Source organism: Pan troglodytes, chromosome 19 (genome assembly GCF_028858775.2).
Source record: "Pan troglodytes isolate AG18354 chromosome 19, NHGRI_mPanTro3-v2.0_pri, whole genome shotgun sequence".
NCBI classification, from domain to species: Eukaryota; Metazoa; Chordata; class Mammalia; order Primates; family Hominidae; genus Pan; species Pan troglodytes.
This window is the reverse complement of record NC_072417.2, coordinates 23,989,393-24,016,760: the sequence shown is the minus strand read 5'-3', so window position 1 is coordinate 24,016,760 and position 27,368 is coordinate 23,989,393. Positions and strand designations below refer to the sequence as shown.

General features: G+C 51.5%; 1 protein-coding gene across 9 annotated transcripts in view; it reads right to left on the bottom strand.

The window, feature by feature from the left end:
- The window catches only part of MPP2 (MAGUK p55 scaffold protein 2), a 32,650-nt gene that overhangs the window by 4,736 nt on the left and 546 nt on the right, over positions 1–27,368 (bottom strand). Inside the window, exons 1-10 of one of the 9 annotated variants that reach the window (XM_016931721.4) lie at positions 27,140–27,210; positions 24,348–24,411; positions 18,155–18,273; positions 3,122–3,274; positions 2,822–2,971; positions 2,203–2,430; positions 1,376–1,507; positions 1,162–1,267; positions 1,008–1,076; positions 609–770 (exon numbers count right to left, since the gene is read on the bottom strand). In XM_016931721.4, coding sequence (XP_016787210.1) covers positions 609–770; positions 1,008–1,076; positions 1,162–1,267; positions 1,376–1,507; positions 2,203–2,430; positions 2,822–2,971; positions 3,122–3,274; positions 18,155–18,273; positions 24,348–24,378 — 1,150 coding nt within the window. In that variant the 5' untranslated portion in view covers positions 24,379–24,411; positions 27,140–27,210. Of the gene's footprint in view, positions 1–608; positions 771–1,007; positions 1,077–1,161; positions 1,268–1,375; positions 1,508–2,202; positions 2,431–2,821; positions 2,972–3,121; positions 3,275–3,408; positions 3,621–18,154; positions 18,274–20,388; positions 20,575–21,201; positions 21,503–24,347; positions 24,412–27,055; positions 27,075–27,136; positions 27,211–27,368 lie in introns of those variants that run through there. The other 8 variants (XM_016931722.4, XM_063799582.1, XM_016931720.4 and 5 more) reach the window with 8 other exon arrangements.

Below are 27,368 nucleotides of genomic sequence, written 5' to 3'. Positions count from 1 at the left end.
TTGGAGGTGCAGTCTGCTCCCCATCTTGCCAGCACTGCTGCCTTTGCACACACCTGCCCCCCACTCTCCCCATTGGCACACACAGAGACATGAGCTGGTAATCATGGTCCAGCCCAGAGCCCACAGAAGAGAGGCTGAGGTCCAGAAAGGGCAATGTACAGCCCAAAGCCACACAGCAAGAGCCAAGCAGACCAGGGCAGTGCTCTTAGTCCTGCCTCTGGCAGCCAGGAGCTTCCACCACCCCCGCTGTTTCTGCCACTAAGAAGCCCTGTCTTCCACAAGGCTACACACGCGCAGCTCGTAGCCTGTTTCACCCGGGTGCACAGCTGGGCACTCACTTTCTTCACGGCTTTTAGCAAGTGAAACAAGAGAAGGAAAGTGGATGCCAGCCCAGCCCGCTAGGCCACCTGTTGGCTGGACACCTCCCTCACCCTTCCTGAGCCTGAAGTTCCCCTAACCACCCACAGAGGGCATGCACCCCAACCCGTGTACCCAAAGGTACCACCTGGCCTGGTGCCCATGAAGATGCCCATTCGGTGGGCCCAGCCCTGGCCCCAGGGGAGCCCTGCTCCTTGTCCCCAACTCAGCAGGGCCCAGCTCCCACTCACAGGGCACCGTGGTGCCATAGCGATCTGGATCCCACATGATGAGCTTGTTCTTCAGGCTGCGCCGTCCCACGCCCTGAGCCCCAATCAGTACCAGGGTTTTCCGGCGGAACGGGGGCATGCGGGCCACCTCCTCATAAATGAGCAGCTCATGACGGTCAAACTCTGGACACAGGGAGATGGCGCTGCTCACCAGGCTGCACGGTGAGGGAGGGGCGGAGCTCTCAGGGAGGCTGAGGGCAAGAGGGCTTGGAACAGGGGAGCAGAGGGGAGTTGGGCAGGGCCTAGGGGCACGGCTGGCAGCATCTGAGCCAGGCACACATCGTCACAGGTGATGGGTGGGGACAGGGAAAGGCATGCCATGTTAGAGGAGGGCAAGGGAGGGGGAGCTCTGATACCCACCTGCATTCTTGGTGGTCAAATACATCATTCGCTTCTTTTTCTTTCCTGAAAGGCTGCCGCATAGGGTCCCTGGCCATAGGGAGATGGGTGAGTGAGGCAGACAGGGCCCTGTCGGATCCCAGATTGGAGGTGTGGGGTAGGGGGGACCTCCTACCTGAGTTTGGTGTCAGCTCCAGGTCCCTCTTGACAAATGCTTTCCGCTTCTCCTCCAGCAGCTGGCTGGGAATGAGCCCAGCACTGCCCCCTTCGACGTGGCATGCCTGAAACGGACATGAGACCAAGATCTGCCTGAGCAAGAGGACCCCTCCCTGTGCCCTCGCCCTCCCATGCACCATACCTGGAGAGATGCGGGGGTGCCCGCAGCTCACCTGCCACCAGTTGGCATCATCCTGGTTTACGATCTGGAGCAAGTCCCCGGCGTTGAAGCGCAGGCCTGCTTCCTTGCAGGGGATGAGGCTGTCTCGGGCCGGGTCATAGTCAAAGTGACATTTCACAAATACCTGGGCCCAGGAATCAGCAAAGGGTCGGGGGAAGGGTCAGCAGAAGGCTGCAGGTGGAGGTCTACCCCATGCCCCCTCTTTTCACAAAGACGTAAGGGGCAATCGAACTGTCCCCCTGCAGGAGTGATGCCTCCAGGCCTGCCCATGCTCCTCCCTGGTGCCAACCTCCCTTTGCATCTAGTACTACAGGATTCAGATCTCAGGACCAAGGATGCGGGACCACCAAGTAGGGGACAGGACCCTGGCACCTAATCCTGGATCCCTCCCTCCACTCACCCTCTCCCCTTGGAGAAGGGCTCTGGTGGAGGGCGAGAGACCCAATAGGATAGGTAGACAGAGCAGCCACACCCCCAGAATTGACCAACCAGGAGACAGCTGTCCAGGACATATGACAACCCCACCCTGCGCACGCGCACAAACGTGAAGAACGCTGACCACAATGCAGGCGCTCTCTCATACACTTGTACCCCAGGCTGTGGCTGCGTGCATAATGCCAGCCAATGTGGGAGCATGTGCAGGCGCAGCAGCGGCAGAGGCCTGTCCGCGGCTGCGGTCAGCTGCCCCTGGGCTGCAGGTCCCACCCCCATCTTCCCTGGAGGAAACCAGTAGGAGAGGAGGGCCTCCGTGAGACCTGCAACCCTGACAGCCAGGAGGCTCAGCCATCCCTTGGGCCTTGTGCTGGGTGAGGGGCCCACCTGGCGGGGCAGATGGGGCTCCTGGTAGCTGGGCAGGATCTTGAGGATGACACTGCCACTGGCATTGCGCAGGAGCTCCTGCAGTGCGCGGGGGTCACTGCCCACTGGCTGCCCGTTCACCTCCTTGATGATGTCACCCACATGCAGCAGGCCTTGCTGAGCCACCATGCCCCCATGCAGAATGCGCGCGATCACCAGCTCGCCGCCCTCCACGCGGAACGTTACACCCTGGAGGTCAGAGGGAGTGTAAGATGAGGCCCCAATTGCTCCAAGTCAGAATCTTCAAATAGTCTCCTAATAGCTCCTCCATTCCTGTCCCTACCCACCCACCCCCACCCTCACAAAGTCCTCCTCCATCCTTCTGCCTAAATTCTTCACTTACAGCAGGTACTAATGAGGGGAGAGGTGGGCAGACTGGAGAGGTGCGGATACAGGTGTGTGTTCAGTGTCTATGGTCTCCTGGGTCTTCCCCCGACCCTTTGCTGCATCGATCCTTCCCTCCACAAAGCTGGCCCCATCTTCATCTTCAGACCACGCTTGGCCTTTTTTGTCCGTTCATTGGTTATTCTCAATCCCCCCACCCTCACCAGCACCAACTCTGGCCCTGCCCAGTCCTCACCAGATGTTCTCCGGCTGTCTTGCGGATGCCCACCATGCGCACAGCGTCGGGAGGTACAGGCTGGTTGCTGAATGTAGGGTCCAGGCCAGGGCTGGGGGGTGGTGTCTCATAGGTCTTTGAGGCCACAGAGTCGTGCGTCTCCAGGAGGGACTGAGGGGTGGTGGGAAGAGAAGGGACAATGGGGCAGTGTCCCGGGTCTCTTCCCATCCCAGATCCAACTTCCTGCTGGCCCATCCAACAGCAGCATGCCCCGGTCCACCCACCTCCTGCTCCCTCACCCCAGCCCTAGCAGCCAGGAACCTGGAAGTGGGGCTCCTGGAGGATGTGGGCCAGCTCGGCGGCTGTGCTGCTCTGCTCAGCCAGCTGCGCCAGGTCCCGCAGGATCTCCTGCACCAGCTCCAGGTTGTTGTCTCTCACGGCCTCCAGCTTCGTCTCCTCCAGCCTCTCATGGGCCTGGGGGTGGAAGCAGAACAGGTGGGGCTAGGAGCTTCCCCAGGAGCCCTGGGACACCAAGCAGGGTCCTCCCTCAGCCCCCAGGCATTTTCCCCATCCCACCCCCCAGCCCCCAGCTTCAGCTCCTCACTCACTGACAATCATACCCACACGTGCACATGCATTCCTTGCTGTCTTCTTTCTTCCCCAAAATTACTAGGACCTAGTTTAGGGAAGGAAGAAACCAAAGGACAAACCTTCCTTTCCATCCCCTTGCCACAGAGGGTCATTAGAAGTTACCAAATTGTCCCCAGCTCCCAGGACCCTATATGCATTGGCGTTCAAAGATGGCTTCTTCCACCAGACATCATGGTTGGGTGGGGCCTTGAAGACCCTGAAGCCCAGGATGAGGAAATTAGGGAGGTAGAATAACTTTCCCAGGGTCAATGGGACTTGAACTTGCGTCTCCAGGCCCTCAACTCAGTGTTCCCAGCGAATGAGGGGACAGGAAATCAGAACACGGTGCCGGGAGCAGGCCCTGCACCTATTTGTTGCTCTGCTGGCTCCGGGCTCCATACCAAGGAGCGCTGAAAACGGAAAAGGAATCCTTCGCCAGTGACCAGCCCAGTGGGGAGTGTTAGGTTAGATGGGTCAGGAAGAAAGGAATTCCATTTCAACAATATATATGAAGACCATTTTTCCCCTCTGAATCTTTGAAAGATCATTGCAGACAACACAAGCCACTTTACCCCAAAGTATTTCAGCATGTATTTCATAGGAACAAAGATATTCTGCTGCATAAACCACAATACCATTATCACCTGCAAGAAATTTAACATCGATTCATTAATACATTATGTAAGACAGTCCACATTCAAATGTTCACTCTTGTCTCAAAAGTATCCTTTATAATTTTATTTTTTCTGATTCAGGATCTAATTGATGATCATATGTTATATTTGGTTGACACATCTTTTTATTCTCCTCTAATCTAGAATAGATCCCAATAACTTTTAGACTTTCAGAACATTTGTTGTTTTGTTTTTTTTGTTTCTGTTTTTGTTTTGTAGGGACAGGGTCTCACTACGTTGCCTAGGCTAGTCTGAAACTCTTGGCTTCAAGCGATCCTCCTGCTTCAGGCTCCCAAAGCCTGAGATTACAGGCATGAGCCACTGCACCCAGCCTAGACATTTTTAGACTCCAGGCCAGTAGTTTTTAGGATGCTCTACCACTAGATTTAGTTGATTGTTTCCTCATGATTAGACTTACGTTAATCCTTTTGACAAGAGTTCTATGTAGGTGATCTTGTGTCTTTGTGTCTTTCCCATACTTTGAGACTATGTGACTATTCTGTTCCCCCAAAATCCTTCACCAATGGATTTAGTGTCAATTTATGACCCTTGCCTAAATGAGTTATTATACTGGAGGTTGCAAAATAGTGATTACCTAATTCCCATCATTCCTTCTACATTTATTGGCATTCTACTATAAGAATGAGCTTTTCAGCCAGGCACAGTGGCTCACGCCTGTAATCCCTGCACTTTGGGAGGCCAAGGCAGGTGGATTACCTGAGGTCAGGAGTTTGCAAAACAGCCTGGCCAACATGGTGAAACCCCGTTTCTACTACAGATATAAAAAATTAGCCTGGCGTAGTGGTGGGCGCCTGTAATCCCAGCTACTCAGGAGGCTGAGGCAGAAGAACCACTTGAACCTGGGAGGTGGCGGTTGCAATGAGCCGAGATCATGCCATTGCACTCCAGCCTGGGCAACAAGAGCAAAACTCCAGCTCAAAAAAAAAAAAAAAGAATGAGCTCTTCTTTTCTCCCTACCACCTTACTCCTCTTTCTCTCCTTCTCTCTCTCATGATATCACTATGAATTTTTTTTATTCCATGTGTTCTAATCCATTACGATCACCGTTGACCCAGTTTATCCCAAATTTGTCCAGTGGGAGCCCCATTCACACCTCTGTCCTGTTGACATGTTCCCATCAGTCCTTGAGCATCTTCTTCCCTTCTGGCACAGGCTCATCTGATGCATTCCCTACCCCAGGTCTGGAATCAGCAATTTCTCCAAGGAACCCTGATTCCTTTTAGCAGGAGATAGTATTTAGAAACCAAGATGTGGACACTCAATACCCATTGTTTCTGGGCATCATTTCTTTGGCAGTCATTAGTAGATACTAATGGCTCCAAATAAAATTAAAGGATTTTTCTCATCTTCCCCCATTCCATATTTCTGTCTCCCTTCTCCTTCAGTGAGAACTTATTTCCCAATAACATCAGTATATTTACTTATTTGTTCTGTCCTTCAATATTCAAAGCAGTTTCAAAATTGCTATACAACTGCTACTACCTATCACAAATCTATTAGTAAAAATCAGCCGGGAAGGGTAGTAGGGGCGTAAGGGATAAAAGACTACACACTGGGTACAGTGTACACTGCTTGGGTGATGGGTGCATCAAAATCTCAGAAATCGCCACTAAAGGCCAGGCGCAGTGGCTCATGCCTGTAATCCCGCACTTTGGGAAGCCAAGGCAGGAGGATCACCTGAGGTCAGGAGTTCGAGACGAGTCTGACCAACATGGTGAAACACCATCTCTACCAAAAATACAAAATTAGCCGGGCATGTGGCACATGCCTGTAATCCCAGCTACTCAGGAGGGTGAGTCATGAGAATCACCTGGACCCGGGAGGCAGAGGTTGCAAGGAGCTGAGATCGCGCCACTGCACTCCAGCCTGGGCAACAGAGCAAGACTCTGTTTCCAAAAAAAAAATTAAATAAATATATTGCCCTTTCTTACATAAAACACAGAACACTGTATATACCCTTTGATACCCTAGGGCTTTTATTTAACTGGTTTGGTTTTCTGGCTTTTTATTTAAAAATATGTCATAGAAATCACTCCATGAAACTGCATGGAGATCTTCCTTTATTAATTATTATTGTTAGTTTGTTTGAGACAGAGTCTTCTCTGTCACCCAGGATGGAGTGCAGTGGCGCGATCTTGGCTCACTGCAACCTCTGCCTCCCAGGTTGGGATTACAGGCATGAACCACCATGCCCATCTTATTATTTTAATTACTGCATTTGACTCCATTGCATGACTGGATTCCTGTAATTTATTCAACCAGTCTCCATGGGTATTTAGGTTGTTTCTAATACTTTGCTATTGCAAATAATGTTGCAGTAAATGACTCCGGCATAGTATTCTATATCTGTGGAGAAGATCTTCCATGTAAATTCCTAGAAGTCTTGCTGGGTCAAGCAGCAAATACATACGTAATTTTCTTAGATATGACAAATTCCCCTCCATAGGACTTTGGCCAGTTTGCTCTCCTGCTAGCACTGTATGAGGGATTTTCTTGAAGCTCACCACCAGAGTGTTGATCAAACATTTGCATGTCTGCCAATCACATGGAGGAGAAATGATCTCTCAGTGGGGCTTACTTTGCATTTTGCTTATTATGAGTAAAGTCAAACATCTCTCCATATGATTAAGGACCATCTGTATATCTTTTTCTGTGAACTGTCTACTCATGTCTTTCCCAATTTTTCTGTCAGGTCTTGGTTTTTATTCTTTTCCCTATTTTAAAAAATGTTTTCTCTCTATTGGGAAAATTAGCCCTTTGTGATATTTCTTGCAAATGATTTCCCCCAGTTTGCCACTTGTCTTTTGACTCTGCTTGTGGTGTTTTTGCATGCAAAAAAAAAAAAAAAAAAATTTAGGTCAGGTGCAGTGGTTCACACCTGCAATCCCAACACTTTGGGAGGTCAAGGAGGGAGGACTGCTTGAGCCCAGGAGTTCAAGACCAGCCTGGGTAAGATGGGAAGCCCCTGTTGCTACAAAATATTTTAAAAATTCACCTGAGCATTTTTAATCCTCATTTTAATGCATGGTGGCATGCACCTGATGTCCCTGCTACTCTTACTTGGGAGGCTGAGGTGGAAGGATCACTTGAACCCAGGAGATTGAGGCTGCAGTGAGCACTGTTTGCACTACTGCACTCCAGCCTGAGTGACAGAGCAAGACCCTGGCTCAAAAAACAAATTTTTTAATGTGGGTGAATTTAATAATCTTTCATGCATCTGAATTTTGAGGCATAGTTTTTTGTTTTTTTGTTTTTTTTTTAAGGGAGGGCTTTTCCCATATACAGAGCCTTGTTTTCTTCTAGGACGTGTATGATTTATATTTTCACATAGAGATCTCTGATCCGCTTGGAGTTTATTCTGATATATGATGTGAGGAATAGATACACTTTGATATCTTTCAAAATGACTATCCAGATGTTCTAATACCATTTATTAAAAATTCATGGCAGGGCACAATGGCTCACACCTGTAATCCCAACACTTTGGGAGGCCAAGGCAGGAGGATCACTTGAGCCCAGGAGTTCAAGACAGCAAGACCCCATCTCTATTTCTAAAATTTTTTTAATTAAAAAAATTCAAAAGAAAACTATTGTTTGATTTTTTTTAGGTGTGAGAATAGTAGTGTAGCTTTAAAGAATCCTTTTCAGTTGAGCCCAGGAGTTTATATACACAATGAAACACTTGCAGATACAATCTGTTATGGCTGAGATGTACTCCAAAACAATGGAGGAGAGAGGGAAGCTGGTAAAGGTGTGGATGAAACAAGATTATGCATGACTTGTTGAATGTTGAAGTGGGGTGCTAGGTGATGGAGGTTCAGGATATATTCTTAAATTTTTTCATAATAGAAAATTTGTTTAGCCATGAGATGGTGAGATTTGAGTAATACTTCATAAGACTGCTGTGAGGATTTGGTGAGATGGACACAGTGCCTGGCAGACAGCAGGTGCTCAATAAAGGTTAGATGCTTTCTGCCTTCTCTTTTCCCAAACAGGCCAGGGAACAGCACCCCACATGGCCCCACAGCCTCCCATACCATCCTCTGCCGGGTGGGCAGCATTTTAGACTGACATCCACAACCTACTGGGGAAACAGACAACTGATGGGGCAAAGGAGTAGCATTTGGGGAAAGGAACAAGCCCCAGAGGGCTGGTCTTCCACAGACCCCTATGTGACTTTCAGTCATTTAGCTCGGCCCAGCCTATGGAGCCCCAGAGTGAGGGAGGCGTCCCAGCTCTGGCTCTATTACCCTGTGCCTAGGACAATGTTGGAATCAAAGCCCAAATAACTGAGTGTCAAGAATAAACAATGGCACTCAGGCAGCAACAATCTCACCATGGCAACCCTTGCCTGGCTCTTTTGGGTTAACAGGAGCCAGCTCTGGCACAGGTGTCCTGATGTGAGCATTAGAGAGGTCACTCATTTTGACTTTAGCACTATCTGGTCCACAGATGGAGGACAAGTTTTCCGAGGAGACGTGTGTGATCAAGGGGGAAGCCAGGGTGCCTCCTAAGCTGCTTACCTCCTATCTTTGACTTTATGACATTCCCACCATGGGCTAATCCATTCCTCCTCCTGTGGCCACCCCTGGACGTTTTATACCCACAGATATGAAAGCACAGCTCTCCAAGCTCAACCTCATAGCCCAGAGGAAACTTTAAACATTTAATCATTCAAATACAAAACCAACAACTCAGTAGGCTGAACAAATAATTTTTTTTTTTTTAGAGGAGTCTCACTCTGTAGCCCAAATTGGAGTGCAGTGGCACAATCTTGGCTCACTGCAACCTCCACTTCCTGGGCTCAAGCAATTCTTGTGCTTCAACCTCCCGAATAGCTGCGACTACAGGCACGCGCCACCACCCCTGGCTAATTTTTTATATTTCAGTTGAGATGAGGTTTCACCATGTTGCCCAGGCTAGTCACAAACTCCTGAGCTCAGGTGACCTGCCTGCCTCGGCCTCCCACAGTGCTGGAATTACAGGCGTGAGCCACCACACCTGGCCTAAATTAGATTTTTTAAATGATATAACAAGGATCTAAGAGAACCCACCACCCAAACTAAAAAACAAAGCTCTTGTCAATATCCTACATCTAACCACATGCCCCACTCACCCTTCCCACTTGCAGAAATCACCATCTTTTTTTTTTTTTTTTTTTTTTTGAGACAGAGTCTCGCTCTATCGCCCAGCCTGGAGTGCAATGGCACAATCTCGGCTCACTGCAACCTACACCTCCCGGGTTCAAGCGATTCTCCTGCCTTAGCCTCTCGAGTAGCTGGGATTACAGCATGCACCAACACATCCGGCTAATTTTGTATTTTTAGTAGAGACAGGGTTTCTCCATGTTGGTGAGGCTGGCCTTGAACTCCAGACCTCAGGTGATCCGCCCGGCTCAGCCTCCCAAAGTGCTGGGATTACAGGCATGAGCCACCATGCCCAGCTGAAAGCACCATCTTGATTTAGTGTGTTTGTCATTCCCTGGCTTCCCAGTTAAAGAGTTTTAATGTGTCTGTATGTATTCTACATACTTCTGAAATTCTGAAATGAATATAGTTAATAAAAAGGGAATCGTGTCTGTCCAAATGCGTTTTTTTTTGTTGTTGTTTTTTTTTTTGAGACAGAGTCTCACTCGTTGCCCAGGCTGGAGTGCAGTGGCACAATCTCGGCTCACTGCAACCTCCGTCTCCCAGGTTCACACCATTCTCCTGCCTCAGCCTCCCGAGTAGCTGGGACTACAGGCATGCACCGCCATGCCTGGCTAATTTTTTGTAATTTTAGTAGAGATGGGGTTTCACCGTGTTAGCCAGGATGGTCTCGATCTCCTGAACTGGTGATCCACCCACCTCGGCCTCCCAAAGTGCTGGGATTACAGGCGTGAGCCACCGCACCCGGCCGTATTTTCTATGACATAAAAAAAGGGGGGAATCATGATTTTATCCATCCCTGGGGTCTGATTTTTTTTCACTTAACATTAAGTGAACAATTATTTCCCTTACTACTTTTTTACTCACTATTATTTTGCTAAGACTTATTCTTCTTTTTCATGTTAAGTGACACATGGCCCAGAACTAGAAGAGTGATTTGAATTTCTGTGGTAGCCATTCATTTCATTCTGCTCTGAAAATTATCCTCAGCAAAGCAGGGGATCAAGCTCATGGTAGACCAGAAGCTTGGGTGGGAGACACAGCTAGTTTATAGTGGCACCAGCCTGCACTCTGTTCTGTTTGCTCCCAATCCAGAGCTGTAGCAGGCTGCAAATGCAAACACTACACAGTCATTTCACTGAAAAGTTTTCCCTCTGCCCTCCACTCCAACCCCCCGATCATGGCAAAAGACAGGGAATTCCTATTTGAAGCCCTGGTTCATAATTAAATAGTGAAATTAAAAGCTGAAAGATGTCCCAGAGAGTAGTGTGTCAGAAAGTAAAGGAACTCTTTAATCTGGGTTTGACAGATGTGACTTGCTTTAGCCAATGGGCCATTATCAAATGTGAGCAGAGGCTTAGAAAGTGCTTGTGACTGGAGGCTTGTCCTTCCTTGCTTGTGAGACTACCATGTGAAGGTGGCTGAGGATGAGAGACCCTCCTAGAGGATGAGAGACCACATGGAAAGGGGTCTGGCCATCCCAGACATTGCAGTTTTCCCAGCTAAGACACCAGACATGTGAGTGAGGCCATCCCGGACCACCCAGCCCCAGCTAAGCAAGCCCAGGCCAGAAGAACCACCCAACCAACCCACAAAATCAGGGGAATTAAATCACAGTTGTTTTAAGCCACGACACAGCACGATGGTTACACAGCAAAAGTGAACTGATACACTGGCCTCACCACTACACCCTCTGCTTGTCATGTCCCCTTGTCAGAGCCCCTATCTTAGTGACCTCCCTAGACCTTTATTCTTCTAGGGCCCTGTCTTGCTTTCCCAGGTCTTCCACCCTAGCCTCCCCACAGAACAAGAGGCCTCCCTGTGAACTCTAGTCTGAAGCTAAGATTATAACAACTCTTCCTGATTCAAAAATCACTTCTGGCCGGGCGTGGTGGCTCATGCCTATGTAATCCCTGCACTTTGGGAGGAGGCCGAGGTGGGTGGATCACCTGAGGTCAGGAGTTCAAGGCCAGCCTGGCCAACATGGTGAAACCCCATCTCTACTAAAAATACACAAATTAGCCGGGGATGGTGGGCCTGTAATCCCAGCTACTCGGGAGGCTGAGGCAGGAGAATCGCTTGAACCTGGGAGGCAGAGGTTGCAGTGAGCCGAGATTGCACCATTGCACTCCAGCCTGGGCAACAAAGCAAGACTCCGTCTCAAAAAAAAAAAAAAAACTTACACTTCCATAACCTCCACCTAGCCCCACCACGACTCTGAGGGATAGGTATCATTCTACCCACTTCTCAAAAGAAATAACTGGGCTGGGCATGGTGGCTCACACCTGTAATCCTAGCACTTTAGGAAGCCAAGGTGGGAGGATCACTTGAGCTCAGGAGTTCAAGACCAGCCCGGGCAACACGGTGAGACCTCACCTTTCTTTTAAAATAAATACATAAAGAAATATTAATTTTTTAAAAATTCCTCCATAAGAAATAACTGAAGTTCAGAGAGGTTGACAGATATACCAAACTCACAAAGCTGGTCAGTGGAATCTTCTGACTCCAAGCCCTGTGTTCTTTCTTCTTCATCTCATGTGAATTAGTTCACACCAGCCTTCACATGCCTCTCAGCTGTCCCCATTAGTAACAATTTTTCTGAATTTCTGAATGTCCCCTGCCTTGGATTCCTCACCTTGGCCTTGTCTGCAGCTGGAACACCTGCTACTGGATCCATGTCAGGCCTCCCAGATGCCAGCCACCTGCCAGGGCCGCCACTTGCTGTGTGCAGCCAACCGCCTGGACTTCTGATCTCTCTGCCAGACTTGACTTCCCTTAGGGCCTTTAACCCTCTGGGTTTGTATCCTCAGGCCCTGTCCCTCCCTGGTCCCAGATCTACCCAGCCTGGCCCCTCCTACACTGTCTGCCACATACCCAGACAGAGTCAAGCCCAGCTCCACAGTGTAAGGGAGGGAGGCCAACAGCTACCACATGTGGCTCCAATCTGATTTCATTCCTGTGGGTTTCTGGGCCACTTCACCAAGTTTTTGCAGCTGGATCTTTGATCACAGTGCTTTGTCTATTAGGTTAGAAATTTGTCTGTGTACACATAATGATTAAAATTGGTGAGAAGGAGGAAGTAGTTCCCATTGTCCAATGCAGGGAGCTCTGAGAGACACTGTCTTTGATGAGAGGAGTGGCAAATTTACATTGCAAAGGCTCACCCACACAAGGACAGAAGAAATGTATGGCTTTTTTTTTTCCAGTGGGCTCAGGTAGGCTCCTTTATGGAGATTCACTTCCTGTTTGTTTCACAACCACAGGGAGAAAGAAGTTACTGGATTGCCTTAGCCCATTAGCCTCATACTGGGGGTCTCAGAGGGGAAGAAACGTCCATACTCTCTTCTATTGTGCTCTACAAATCCGGAACCATACCAGGAATTTCTTGGAAAAAATCCTGACAAGCTTCTCGCCAAAAACGTTCTAGAGAAGGGAGTTTACTTACAATGTGACACAGCACATTGGTTCATTCTCAATTAGGCTTTACTGTGAGGTCCCAGGACTGGGGCATTGTGGTGTCCAGTGAAAGGAAGACAGACTTGGGCTTCATCAGGAAAACAAACTATCTGGCAGTTCACTGCCATAACCCCAGCACTGTGCCTGGTATGTGGCGAGTGCAAAATAGGTATTGGATGGATGGATGGATGGATGGATGGATGGATGGATGGATGGATGGACAAATGAGTGAATGACATAGCCAGCCAGCCAGCAAACCCATCATTAGAGAGCTGTCGAGTGGACTGTCGAGTGGACTGGACCAGAGAGGAATGCTATCAAGGGGGACCCTGCTTTGAAGGGTATTGGCAAGAGGGCTGTCTCATTCTGAGACTCTGCCATCACAAAGCAGAGTCTCACTGTCTCACTGTGGAGACAATAGCTAAAGTACCCAGAGGTGATGTGGGCTCATAAACCCAACTCTGAAATCAATTTTGGAAAGTTACAGATGTTGAGGTTCAAAACTGCACATATTCATCAATTTCATTGCCAAGTGCCCATTCTAGAGAAACCCTCATATGCATGCAGAAGCAGATGGATATGAGGATGTTCACTGCAGCACTGTTTTTAAGACAGCAAAATCAGCAGTGACATACACATCTCTCAGGAAGGGAACCAATAAACAAACAGCTCTATTCATGTATTAGAACAGGGGTCCCCAACCCCCAAGCCATGGACCAGTACTGATCCGTGGCCTGTTAGGAAGTAGGTGAACAGCAGGAGGTGAGCAAGCATTACTGCCTGAGCTCCACCTCCTGTCAGATCAGTGGTGGCATTAGATTCTCATAGGGGCACCAACCCTACCGTGAACTGCACGTGCCAGGGATCTAGGTTGTGTGCTCCTTATGAGAAGTCTAACAAATGCCTGATGATCTGAGTGGAACAGTTGCATACCAAAACCACCCCCCTCACCCTGATCCGTGGAAAAATTGTCTTCCACAAAACTGGTCCCTGGTGCCAAAAAGGTTGGGGACTGCTGTATCAGAACACCACACCGCAGTTCAAATGAATCTCCCTATCTCTATCTATATCTATACTTAGGTCGATAGCTGTACTACTTGTATGAAATAGAAATCTCAAAAACAGAAGCACCTTACACTATCATTTCATTTATATAAAATTTAAAAGCACATGTAATGGCCAGGCATGGTGGCTCACGCCTGTAATCCCAGCACTTTGGGAGGCTGAGGCAGGCGAATCATGAGGTCAGGAGTTCTAGACCAGCCTGGCCAATATGGTGAAACCCTGTCTCTACTAAAAAAAAAAAAAAAATACAAAAATGGCCAGGTGCGGTGGCTCACACCTATAATCCCAGCACTTTGGGAGGCCAAGGCAGGCGGATTGCGAGGTCAAGAGATTGAGACCATCCTGGTCAACATGGTGAAACCCCATCTCTACTAAAAATACAAAAATTAGCTGGGCATGGTAGCGCATGCCTGTAGTCCTAGCTACTTGGGAGGCTAAGGCAGGAGAATCGCTTGAACCCAGGAGGCGGAGGTTGCAGTGAGCTGAGATTGTGCCACTGCACTCCAGCCCAGTGACAGAGTGAGATTCCATCTCAAAATATATATATATATATACACACACAAAAATTAGCTGGGCATGGTGGTGCATGCCTGTAGTCCCAGCTACTCAGGAGGCTGAGGCAGAAGAATCGCTTCAACTTGGGAGGTGGAGGTTGCAGTGAGCCGAGATTGCGCCACTGCACTCTAGCCTGGGCAACAGAGTGAGACTCCAGAGGAAAAAAAAAAAAAAAAAAAAAGCACACATAACAAAGGTAGAGCCAGTCATGGTGGCTCATGCCTATAATCCCAGTGCTTTGGGAGGCTGAGAGGATCACTTGAGGCCAGGAGTTTGAGACTAGTCTGGACAATGTAGCAAGACCCTGCCTCTACAAAAAAATTTAAAGATTAGCCAGGCATGGTGGTACATATTTGTAGCCCCAGTTACTCAGGAGGCTAAGGCAGGAGGATCATTTGAGCCCAGGAGTTCCAGGCTGCAGTGAGCTATAATTGTTTCACTGTACTCCAACCTGGGAGATGGAATAAGACCCTGTCTCAAAAAAAATCCCACAAAGGTATATTGTTTAGAGCTAAACACATATGTAGGCAAGATAAGCCAACATTCAATGAAATGACATCAGTCTCTAGGCAGTGGTTACCTGTGGGAAGGGAATGCAGTGAAAATGAGGAAGGGGAGAGGCATTAACTGTGTCAAACTTTTTATTTATTTATTTATTTTTTTTGAGACAGTGTCTCACTCGGTCACCCAGGCTGGACTGTAGTGGCATGATCATGGCTCATTGCAGCCTCGACCTACCCAGCTCAAGCAACTCTCCTGCCTCAGCCTCTTGAGTAGTTGGGACTACAGGTGAATGCCACCATGATTAGCTAATTCTATTTTTTTATAGAGACAGGATTTCACCATGTTGATCAGGCTGGTCTTGAAATCCTGAGCTCAAATGATCCACCCACCTTGGTCTCCCAAAGTGCTGGGACTAAAGCTGTAAGCCACACCGTGCCGTGTGCCTCATACTTTTTATTTCTTAAGAAGAAGTGGCAAGAGTCAAAACAAACATTATTAACATTTTGGAGATGGGTACTCAGGAGTTTGTTATTTTTTTATGCTCTTTTGTATTTATTCATTCAACAAATATTCAGTGAGCACCTACTATGTGTCAGGCATTTTGGAGGCTCTGGGGATACTGCAGTGAATCAAAAAGACAAACATTCCTGCCTTCATGGAAGTCTCTATGTTTGAAATGTGTATAATTGTTATTATTTATTTACTTATTTATTGAAGACGAGCTCTCACTATGTTACATGAACTGCACTTGAGCTTCTTGGCCTCAAGCAATGCTCTCACCTCAGCCTCCAGAGTAGCTGGGACTACAGGTGCGTGCCCCTACTCCCAGCTTCTTGTCTTTATCTTTAGTAAATGAGTAGGATCTTCGATTGCTGAATGAAAAGCACCCTGCCTTTCTCCAATCTCCTCCAATCTGCTCAGTTTTCTCTTCCCCAGAACTTCCCACTATTAAACCTCTGCAACTTTTCATCTTTCGCTGTTAACAATCTTCCCAAGTCTTCAACTATTCCACAGATAATGTGAATAGGCTACAACCCAAGGACATGGTGTCCCCTGCAGCAGCAATCCCCACTCCAGTGGGACGTGGTCCTCCACATCCCATGCCAGGGCCAGCCATAGCCAGCCTGTGACAGAGTCCCCGCTCTATAGAAAACCCACCACCTGGCTGTACCTTCTTTCTCCCTACCCTTGCTGTCATTGCCGACTTCCTGGTCACCTCCACCACCATGCACTGAAAACCCTGGGGACTGCCTCAGTCTTCTCCCTACCCTGACGCCTGCCATAGCCCTAAATGCCAATAGGTGTGTGGACAAGCCCATCCCACTCCTGAGCCTTCCATTTCTGGGTGTCTTCAACACTGATGACCTACCTGTCCACTGCAGCCCCACCCTACGTTATCATGGCATCCCTAGAACTGTCCTCCTTGGAAAACTTTCACCTCCTACCTCCCTTCCTCTGACCTTGGTCTTTTTCTCTTCCATCTATATCCCCACCATCACCCCTCAAATACTCTGTGACCTCAGAGAGCCACCGAGCCTTCACCTCCATTTTCTCCCTGTTCTGCCTCTTTCCAGCCTGGGCCTCTTTTCTCTGAGCCTCTCTCACCAGCTCCCTTCACAATTCCCTGCATCCGACTTCCACAGCCCCAGGCCAGCACATGCCCTGGACCAAAGCCCCCGCTCCTTTCTCTTCCTCTCTGGATGGAGTCACCCCCACCCTGGGAAATCGGGCACCTGACATGGACAGTCGAGGTCCCCATCCATTTAATTCCTTCTCCCTTTCAGTGACCAGTCAAACCTTCCCTTCTGAATCTTCCTGCTCCATCTCTGATCCCTAATTCCCAGGAGAGGACTGCTCCACCTTCACCAAGAAATCTGAGCAATTAGGTCTGATTTCCCACAGCTCCCAGCCTTGCCTCCAACGCAGCCATGGGCACCATCCCCACCTCCCCTCCTCAGGAGAGGGGGCATCCTTCCACACTCCCTGGGGCAGGATCCCAGGTGCCTTACTGTACCCTAGCCCTTACTGCCAAACACCAAGTTCCACCAATTTACCCTAAGGTCTGGGACCACAGCTCCAGTTCAGGCTCTCAGCATCTTATACTCAATCCACTAAAGAGCCACTAACTGGCCTCTCCAACTTCAGATATAACCCCCCAACAGTCCTCCACATGGCTGCCAAAACACCCACATTTGGCCATCACATCCCTGCTTAAATAATGTAAAGCCTGTCAGGCACAGTGGCTCATGCCTGTAATCCCAGCACTTTGGAAGACTGAGGCAGGCAGATCACCTGAGGTCAGGAATTGGAGACCAGCCTGACCAACATGGAGAAACCCCATCTCTACTAAAACTACAAAATTAGCTGGGCGTGGTGGCACATGCCTGTAATCCCAGCTACTCGGGAGACTGAGGCAGAAGAATCACTTGAACTCAGGAGGTGGAGGTTGCAGTGAGCCAAGATCACGCCATTGCACTCCAGCCTGGGCAACAAGAGCAAAACTCCTTCTCAAAACAAAACAAAACAAAACAAAACAAAACAAAAACCATAAAGCCTCCCTGATACTCACAGAAGGATGCCCAAGCACCCACATACAGCCCCCAGTGCCCTCCAGACCTGCCAACCTTTGCACAGCTCGCATTGTCTCACACTTGAGGCTCAGCCTCACACCAGCACTTCCAATCCCCTGCACACTCCTGACTCTTTCTTACCTCTGTGCTTCTGCTCAAGCTCTTCTGTGGCCCAGAATGCCCTCCCCCTCTTCCTCATTCTTCCACTCAGCTCAAGTGGTCCTTCCTCCAGGAAGCCCTCCTCACCCACCCCAGGCTGGGTTAGACACCTGTCCTTTATGCTCCCAAAATGCATAGTGTATCCACCTCTATCACTGTCATTACCAAACTGTCCTATAATTTTCTCTTTTAGTGAATCTCTCCCCAACCTGATACATGGCAGGTGACCTTAGAAAGACATGCACACAAAACGCCCAAAGGCAGAAGGACAGGCAAGATGAATTCTAGAGATTCTCCAACATGTGCATGCTAGCCCGCACCAATCACACACTCCACAAGCTGGCAGTCAACAAACATCCACCCACGCACTCACCAGACAGGTGTGGGGGCAGCCCCCTCTACCTGCAGCCACTCAGGTCATCACCTGGGCATGATTTTCTTCTACAATCCCCTTCAGGGGGGCCTCTTGTGCCACATGTCCCATTCCCAAAGCCCTCTGTAGCTAATACCCCATCCCCTACTGTGCCTCCCCAAGCACAGTGCCCTTGTGCCCACCTCCCTGGAGCACTGTACCTTGGCCAGGGATCTTACTATGGGACTTTCCATAATGCCTCGAAGGAAGATCAGGTCCAGCTCTGCAGCCCCCGTGGCACTGGGGAGGGATCCCAAGTTGTCCAGGACTTGCTGCATGGCTGGGGGAAGGTACGGGCAGTGAGATACATAGGTACCAGCTGGGTACAGAAGACCAAAACACACCACAATACTTGCCACTTCCCCACCCCCATGTCCCACAGAAGGCAGCCCCTCCCCGGCAACATTCCCCTCCCTGGCAACATTCCCCTCCCTGCCCAGCACAGGCACCCCAGGCCCTTGAATGCCTAGGACAGGGATCCTGGAGGAAGGGGACAGTTTCCTTGGCCTGTTCTCTCCACCCTAGGTAATGCCAGCCTGAGCAGGTGGGAGGCTCCAGGCAGCTGGAAGAGACTCTGAGGTGGAGAGAAGGGAGAAAGGGAAGCAGGTGTCAGGTTGCAGATCCTGCCCTGCACCAGAAAACCACAAGCTGTTGGGTGGATCACTTGAGGCCAGGAGTTCAAGACCAGCCTGGGCAACAAGGCAAAACCCCATCTCTACTAAAAATACCAAAATTAGCCAGGCATAGTGGTGTAGGTCTGTAATTCGAGCTACTCAGGAGGCTGAGGCAGGAGAACTGCTTGAACCTGTGAGGCAGAGATTGCAGTGAGCTGAGATCACGCCACTGCACTCCAGCCTGGGTGGCAGAGCAAGACTGTCTCTGGCCGGGCGCGGTGGCTCACGCCTATAATCCCAGCACTTTGGGAGGCCGAAGCGGGTGGATTGCCTGAGGTCAAGAGTTCAAGACCAGCCTGGCCAACACAGGGAAACCCTGTCTCTACTAAAAATACAAAAAATTAGCTGGGCGTAGTGGCAGGCGCCTGTAATCCCAGCTACTCGGGACGCTGAGGCAGGAAAATCGCTTGAACCCAGGAGGCGGAGGTTGCAGTAAGCTGAGATCCTGCCATTGCCCTCCAGCCTGGGCGACAGAGCAAGACTCCGTCTCAAAAAAAAAAAAAAGAAAGAAAAGGAAAAGAAAACCACAAGCTCCTCACTCAACCTCTAGATGGGCTGAAGCCCAGGGCTCAGCCACCTGTACCTGGCAGGCTCAAGGATGAGACAGACAGTACTCAGAGCAAGTCCCTGAGTACAGGCCCAGAGTCAAGCAGGCAGCCACACAGGAGCCAGGGCCTGCAGCCTCCAGTCTAAGCACCACTAATTCAGTGTGACATTGTACAAGTCACTGTCCCTCACTGGCCTCAGTCTTTCCTGCCTGTAAAATGGATGGATTGGGCTAGATGATGTTTACAGGCCTTCAGCTCTGAGTGACAATGATCTATAATCACTGAGAAATTAACATGGATGATAGGAAGTCAAAGCTGAGGCCTGGAACGCTGGCAGGAGCTAGGGAAACAGGCACTGGAGGCCTTGGTGTGACCCAAAGGCTGAGGTCACACCAAGTCATCACAGGGATAAGCAAACTCTCAGCCCGAAATGGGACATAATGGAGGACACGATAACACCTGCAGCTGGGCCGCAACAATGCCCCCGAGACCTGAGGTGAGGGCTGCCTTCACTCACTGACAGAGGTGGGAGTTCCAGGCTGTGGCAAGTTCCGGGGAAAGGAAGCGAGACGCAGAATGTGCCCAGCTGGGGGCAGAGATGGGCGAAGGGTATCATTACTCTGCCACCATGCCGCCCATGCCTACATCAGCATAACAGTACCCAAGCCACGGAGGACGGCGGAGGATGCACCCCTGGCGCCTCTCAATGCTCTTGTCAGTGCCCCCCTCCTCCAGGAAGGAACAGGAGTGGGGAGGAGGGGGCACTGGAACTGGAGCTGGCAGAGACGGTTCAGGGACTCCTGGACTCCCATCTCCTTCCTCCTCCTGCTCCCTGCCTTCTCCAGAAAAAAAGTGCAAGCTTGCCCTTCAGACCCCTCTTGCCCAGGCCGGGGCTTGGCATTGGTCAGAGACCTGCGAGGCCCTCAGTGGGCTCTGAAAGAGGCCAGGGCAGGGACCCTTCCCTTCCTGCCAGGGTATGCCAGATTCCCTCCGTCAGTTATCTGGGGGAGGACTGAGCCAAGGGAGTTGGTGCCCTCTGCCCAGGACAGCTCTCCTGAAGGTGCCCTCAGATGACCTCTCCCAGGCCACCCTCCCCAGATGCCCCGACTCTGCTGGAGGAAGGTAGGCTAAGGGGCCAGCTGCCCCGCCCCCATCTGGCCTGCCCTTCCCTACCTTCCCTCTGGAGCTCCGCTTCCTCAGAAGACTCCAGGGATATACCCTCCAAGGAGACCCCGCTGCCTGGGCTGCCTGCCATGGCAGCCCCCAGACCCGGGGACTCCCGGAGTGTCCTACACGCCGCCGTCTACCGCCTCCCCAGCCAAAGCCTGGCCGGGCTGGGGAAGGCGGGAGTCGAGGAGCGCCCGCTGAGGAACCAGCCAATGGGAAGGCTCAGCCGCCGTGACCGCCTTGCTGATTGGCTAAAGCCCTGACTGGCGCTGCGCGGTGCAGAGCAGGCGGTAACCCGGGTGGGAGAAGAGTGGTGGGAGGGAGCCCTAGTCCCACAGATTGCCCGATCCCCAGCATGTCAGTGTCGGTGGGGATGGGGAGGAGGCGGCTAACAGGAAGTTTTGAGGAGGGGGTAGGCATGCTGCCCCTTCAAGACTGGCGCGGTACTCCGAGACCCTCCCCTCACAGCCAGCTTCAGGAGACCCGAGGGAGAAAAGTCTTGGCCCATCTTGTCCCTGTACCCTCTTTTCTAGAAGCCCCTCCTCTAATACACCCCATGCCACCTCCTCCCTATGCCCTCTGACCTCTGCTCTCAGTCCCCTCTCCAGGCCCTGTTTCCTTTACAATAGTCCCTCAGTCTAAGGAAGTCCCCAAGAACGACTCAGCTCTCCACCGGGAGGCAGCCTCACTTGGGCATGGGGCAAATACCTCAAGCCTCAGACGCCTCCCCCTACCCACCCTTGGTCAGCCACTGGGAGGCAGGGTACGTGGGGGAGGTGGCATCGCTGTGGGTAGGGATGGTGCCCCAGCCCTGCTTACCCCTCGCCTCACAGCAGCTTCTTCCCCTCCCCCATCTCCCATGAGCTCTTCCTCTTAATGAAGGGGATGATGCCCAGGAAGCAAGTCAGGCATCTTGGAACTCAGTTCCCCAGAAAGGAAAAGTGAGGGCACATTTGCACACAGGGAAAAGTGTGGGCAGAAGGGAAGGACTCAGCTCCACTCCGGTGACCCCATTCCTCTGAGATCTTGTGCCCAAGAGGCCACCATCAGGGTACTGCAGCCTCCACTCAGACATTCCCTGAGGAGTGGCACCAGGTCGCATTGCACCCCTGGTTGCCATGGCAGTAGAATTACACACCAGGACAGTAACCCAGGGATGGAGGAGAGATTTAAAGGGACAGCTCCACCTGAAAGCAGCCACATATCCCAGCCTTGATCCAAAAAAGGGAGGGAATCTGGTGACAGGGGAAGACGGAGCAAGGCTGCAGGTCAGGAGATGCTAGGTTCAGGATCTCTAAGTTCTCAGCCCAGTGCCACTGCCCATTTATCTCCCAAGTCTCAGGAAAAGGGCCCCTGACTCTACCCAAAGTAGATATGGGGTCTCCCTGCAAGAGGAATACACCGATACCCTTTCCCTCCCTTCAACCATACTGACCCATGGGGAAGGGCGGAAAAAGGATCTTATTAGCTTTGCCCTTTGCAGAGTCCAAGGCAGGGATCTCCCAGGGGAGGAGGAGGGAAGGGGAGCCTGAACTCAGAGGCAGGGACACAGCTGTCTCTCTATCCTGTGGGAAGTATAATGACCACCAGATAATAAGGGGCAGAATCCACCATTAGATTTTTGAAGCTGGGAGCTAATGTAGCTCAGGATAGGACAGAGGCTGCCTGAAGGAAGAAAAACACTTTGTACTTCTTCCTTTGAATATGAGAAGCCAGGAGCAGCCCCTCGAACAACATGAAGGGGAGCAGGAGCCACAGGAGTCCTTTGAGGAAGCAGAACCCACCGCCACACCCCAAGGCTCCACTCCCTGTCCCCCATCCTCCCCCACCACGCCCCCATCAAGTGGTCTGCAACAACGAAGCCAAATTGCTGGGCTTGCTCCTCCTCCTACGCCCCAGTCAGGCACTATTGGTGGGTTTACTGGGCAGTCCCGGCTGGAGAGGCCATTAAGCACAGGCTCAGGGGTGGGTTTAATTAATGCCTAAGCAGCTTACAGTGGGGCCTAGGCAGGCTGAAAGAGGCAGGGAGACCCCAGGGAGCCCAGCAGGCTGGACAGGAGATGGGGGACTGAGCCCTCTGATGCTGCAGAAGCTGGGGACATTGGTGCCATCCCTCCACTGCAAGGAGAAGAGGCCTTTCCTGGACAAGTGTACCACAGTTTAGGCCCTGGCTCACTCCCTTCACTTTCTCGGAGAGGAGGCACAGAGGAATCATTCTACCCAAAGTGGCAGCCCTGGAACCTCTGGCAGAGGCAGTAGTGGGGCCTAGAGCAAGGGAAGTTGCTGCATGGGAGGGAGGCATCCAGGCAGGGGGAAGTTCAGACAACTCAGAGCAGAACCATAGCAGTTCCCAGCTGCCCGGGCCTCAGAGGGTCTCTAGCACAGGGAACTTAACCTTCTGGGGTCCTGCGTGCACTACGGGAATCCATGAGCCCCTAGAGTAGAATATACCTTTTGTGCATGGATGTATATGTCTACGATGAGGGCTCACTGCTGTCACCAGATTCTAAGTGACTCAGGACCAATAAAAGTTAAGAACAGGCCAGGTGTGGTGGCTCATGCCTGTAATCCCAGCACTTTGGGAGGCCAAGGCAGGTGGATCACCTGAGGTCAGGACAGCCTGGCCAACATGGTGAAACCCAGTCTCTACAAAAATACAAAAATTAGCTGGGCATGATAGCAGGTGCCTGTAATCCCAGCTACTTGGGAGGCTGAGGCAGGAGAATCACTTGAACCTGGGAGGTGAAGGTTGCAGTGAGCCGAGATCCCACCACTGCCCTCCAGCCTGGGCAACAGAGGGAGACTCCATCTCAAAAAAAAAAAAAAGAAAAAGAAAAAAGTTAAGAACACTGATCTTGTCCCATCATCTCATCTTAGGGAAATCTCAGGTCTTCAAAGGGAGGTGACTGTTTCAAGGACACAGGGTTAATGCCAAAATAACAACTCAGGCCAGGCACAGTGGCTCACACCTGTAATCCCAGTAGTTTGGGAGGTCGAGGCGGGTGGAGTACTTGAGCTCAGGAGTTTGAGACCAGCATGGGCAACATTTTTGTCTTTATGAAAAATACAAAAATTAGCTGGGCATGGTGGTGCACACCTGTAGTCCCAGCTACTTGGGAGGCTGAGGTGGGAGAATGGCTTGAGGCTGGTAGGCAGAGGTTGCAGTGAGCCAAGCTTGCGCCCCTGCACTCCAGCCTAGGCTAAAGAGCCAGAACTTGTCTCAAAAACAACAACAACAACTTGGTGCCAGCGGCAGCAACAGCAGCATAATAATTATGACTATTCCTAAAAGTAATGTGCTCTCCCATTACAGCCTTTGCGTCTCACAGCAGCCTCTTTACAGAAGAAGAAATGCGAGCTCCAAGAGGTTAAGCAGTTTGCCACTGAGGCTTTGTTAGTTTGTCTGAGTGGCCCACTCCCTTGTCCTAATGCCTCCTACAGAGCCACGTCCAGGTATCCTGACCTGGTATTCTTGTTCCTTCACTCACAGCTTCCTGGTCCCCAGTACCCCCTGTCCACCTCTGGCACATACTGGCCTAGTGGGCAGCGATTATGGACTTCTCAGCCCCAGGCTGTGCTGCTGTAATCCCTCCACCCCCAAGCCATTCTCCAAGGCCCAGCTCCGGGGCCACCTCCTGAAGACCTGGTCCTATGCCACTGCCCTCCAGCAATAGTACGGGTCACCTCTGGAGCATGCATCCCCTGCCCTCCACGGAGGTGAGTTGTGCTCCAGCCCTACACTGGAGCAGGTATGGGTCTTATTCTTTCTCTTCTCCGTTCCAGCACAGGAACCCACACAGAGGAGATGGCCACAGCAGCTGCCAGAAGGAATGGCTGAGTGGTAGGGTGGACAGCAGAGGAGCCAGTTGGTTCTTATCTGGAGCTGTGCAAGTGCCCACCCCTAAGTCCTCGCCTGGCACCCTCTGAACCACTGAAATAAGCTAACATCCTCACCCCCTTCTTACCAGTCTCAGAGTTGGTGGCGGCAACCGGCATGGTGAAGGAGGCAAGGGCTCTGAAACGTCTCTCCTGGAGAGGGGAGAGAGGAGGATGAGCAGATACAAGGGCAAAGCAATGGGGAAGGGAATAGGAAGAGCCTCCCCTTCAGGACGAGCCAGAAAGGTAGGGGAGAAGGTGCTGCCCAGAAAGTGGGGGTTGGAGAACAACAATGATTCCAACGGTCCTGGGAAGCAGGAAGAGCAGGTATTACTTGCCTATTTCTCTGAGGAGGAGGAGACCAGGGAGGATAAGGGAGGTTAACTGATTTGCCCAAGTTCACAAAGCTAATAAGGAGAGCTAAAATGAAAATCCAGGTTTTATGACTCAAAAATAAGTATATAAATAAAGTGTTTCTTCCTGCTGTATTTTTTGTTTGTTTGTTTTTTGAAGAGGAAACAAGTAGAATTTTTAGAGGGTAAGAATATAATTTGGCTGAGCAAGGTGGCTCACGCCTATAATCCCAGCACTTTAGGAGGCTGAGGCAGGAGAATCACCTGAGCCCAGGAGTTTGAGACCCACCTGGGCAACATGGCGAGACCCCCATCTCTACAAAAAAATTAAAAATTATCCAGGTGTGGTGGTGCATGCCTATGATCCCAGCTACTTGTGGGGCTGAGGCAGGGGGATCTCTTGAGCCCAGGAGGTCGAGGCTACGGTGAGCCATGATTGCGCCACTGCACTCCAGCCTGGGCAACAGAGCAAGAACCTGTCTTAAAAAAAAAAAAAAAAAAAAGTCATTTTAAAAATAATAAAAGAGTCCAGAATTTGAGCCAAAGTAGAAAACATGAGTACTCCTAGACTGCAGGTTCCCTGAGAGTCAGAACCACATTGATTTTATTTGCTTCTGGAACCTAGGCCTACCAAAGCGCCGATGTTCCACATTTATCTGGGGGGCTGACAGAGTGATATCTACCTCTCCACGGCCCCTCTGGCTGGCTCTCTCTCCTCTCTCCCTTTCTTAGCTCAGAGCTGGCACAAGGAGACCAAGTGGTCTGGGCAGAACCAAGCATGGAGTCTACAGCCCCAGTTTCCATTCCAGGGCCTCCCCAAGCTAGGAGTGGCTCCCTCGTTCTCCCAGGAGAGGGCAGGGGGTTACCCCCCACCCTTCTTCCCTTTGCCTTCCTGGGCATGTGCTGCTGGATAAAACCCTAATTCCCAGTTGCCATGACAACAGGAGGCAGTGGCTCACAGCAGGGGTGGGGAGTGGGGGGAAGCATCTGGCAGTGCCCACTTTAGGACTGAATGCCTGCTGAGTCCTGGGGGTGGGGGAACCACGGCAACTCCACCTCCCCCCAAAAGAGGATTCTTCCCAGAGGACTAGTACCTGATTTCAATAAAACCCTCTCTGCTCCCATTCCCTTCTCAGGCCTGAGCTGGTCACCTGAGCTCAGGTGACAGAAATTACAAAAGTGAGGGGGATGGTTCCCTTTCCTCCCAGCTCTGCCGCTGAGGACATGGAATAAAGGTGCTTTCAGGGAGAGGAAGGGCACCCCTATTCAGGCTACACCCAGGCTGGAAGAAATGCCCAGGATCCACTGTGCTGGCCCGTGCCCCTGGTGCCAATCTCTACTCCTAGAGAGCAGGGAGGAGGGATCTCTTCCCTCCCCCTCCCAGGCCTTGATGACCTGGAGCCTTCTCCTGGCTGCCGCTGCTCTCCCTCACAGAGTCAGAGAAGAGACTCCAGAAGTCCTCCTTCCCTAGAGCGTGGAGGGCGGGAAAAGGCAGGGAGGCTCCTGTATGAAATCTCTGCGCTCGGAAGTCTTGCCCAGCCTGCCTGGGTTTTCTCCCGGGGAGTCGGTTCCCACAGCATCGGCTGGCTTTGCTCCCCCACGTCCGTCCAAGCCTCTGAGAGGGCGGGGCCTGGCTGTGTCCACAGGAGAACGGCAGTGCCAGGCAAGCTAGCCTGGCTCCGGGCCAAGGTCCTGCACCCAGACATCTGGGAACCTGCACCTCGGCTTCCAAAAGCCTGGGCCCAGATGCCCTCTCAGCTCTGCCTCCGAGATATCCACATCACCCATACTGTCCGCAGGCGAGCGGACCAGCAGTGAAAGGGAGAGGTTTCTTCCAACCTCCCACCCATCCCTCCATCCATACACATACAAAGAGGTGCGGAGAAGAAAGGTCTGACAAAGGCGCTTTGGAGAGCGAGAGGTCGCGGGGAGGTCTGGACAGAACTGAGGGCCAGAGGATGGGGTCGAAAGGCCAGGCGGACGTGCATGCTTGGACCATCAGATCACCCCTGCCCCAACGGACCCAGCCCTAACACCCTGGGCGCTAGGACCTGGGGGAGGGGGGCGTGTTGTGAGCCATCAAAGAAGGCTCTCTACGTGCGCGCCCGCCGGAGACCAGGGATGAGGTCACTAAATGACTGCCCCGGCCAACCCCCACCCCGTCTTTATCCGCACCCCCCCCCCCTTAACTGACCTAACTTTCTAACCCTAGCTCTTCGCTTCTGGCACCGGTCCCCTCCCAAGTCTCCAGACCCTAACCCTGGCTCCCGACCCGCCCCGCTACAGCTTGGGAAGCGGGAGAAGGAGCGCGCGCCCTTCTGCGGACCCCCTCCCAGGGAAGATTGTGGTGTTAGCTGCCTAGGGGGACCAGGGGGCCACCGGGACCCAGCGCAACCTCTGTCTCGCTCCCCAACCCCCGGAAGCGCTAACAGCACGGTTCTTACGTAATGCCGGGCTTCTAAGTCCCCCCAACCCGCACAGCCCCCGGGGAGGCCGCGCAGATACCGGGGCCCCTCACAGCTCACCACCTTGGTGCCTGAAGCCAGTTTGAAGCCCCTACCGCAGGGGCGGGGACCAGTGTCAATGGGCAGCGGGGCTTGGTTCTCCCAACTAGCACCCCAGAAAGAGGGCCCAGGGGCGGGGGCGGGTGGACAGGGAGGGAACGGGCCTGGGTGAAAGGAGCCTGTGGAGTTTAAACCCAGTGAATAGGGTCCTAAGTGCCGTGTCAGGACGAAAAGAAGGCGGAGGTCTTGGGAT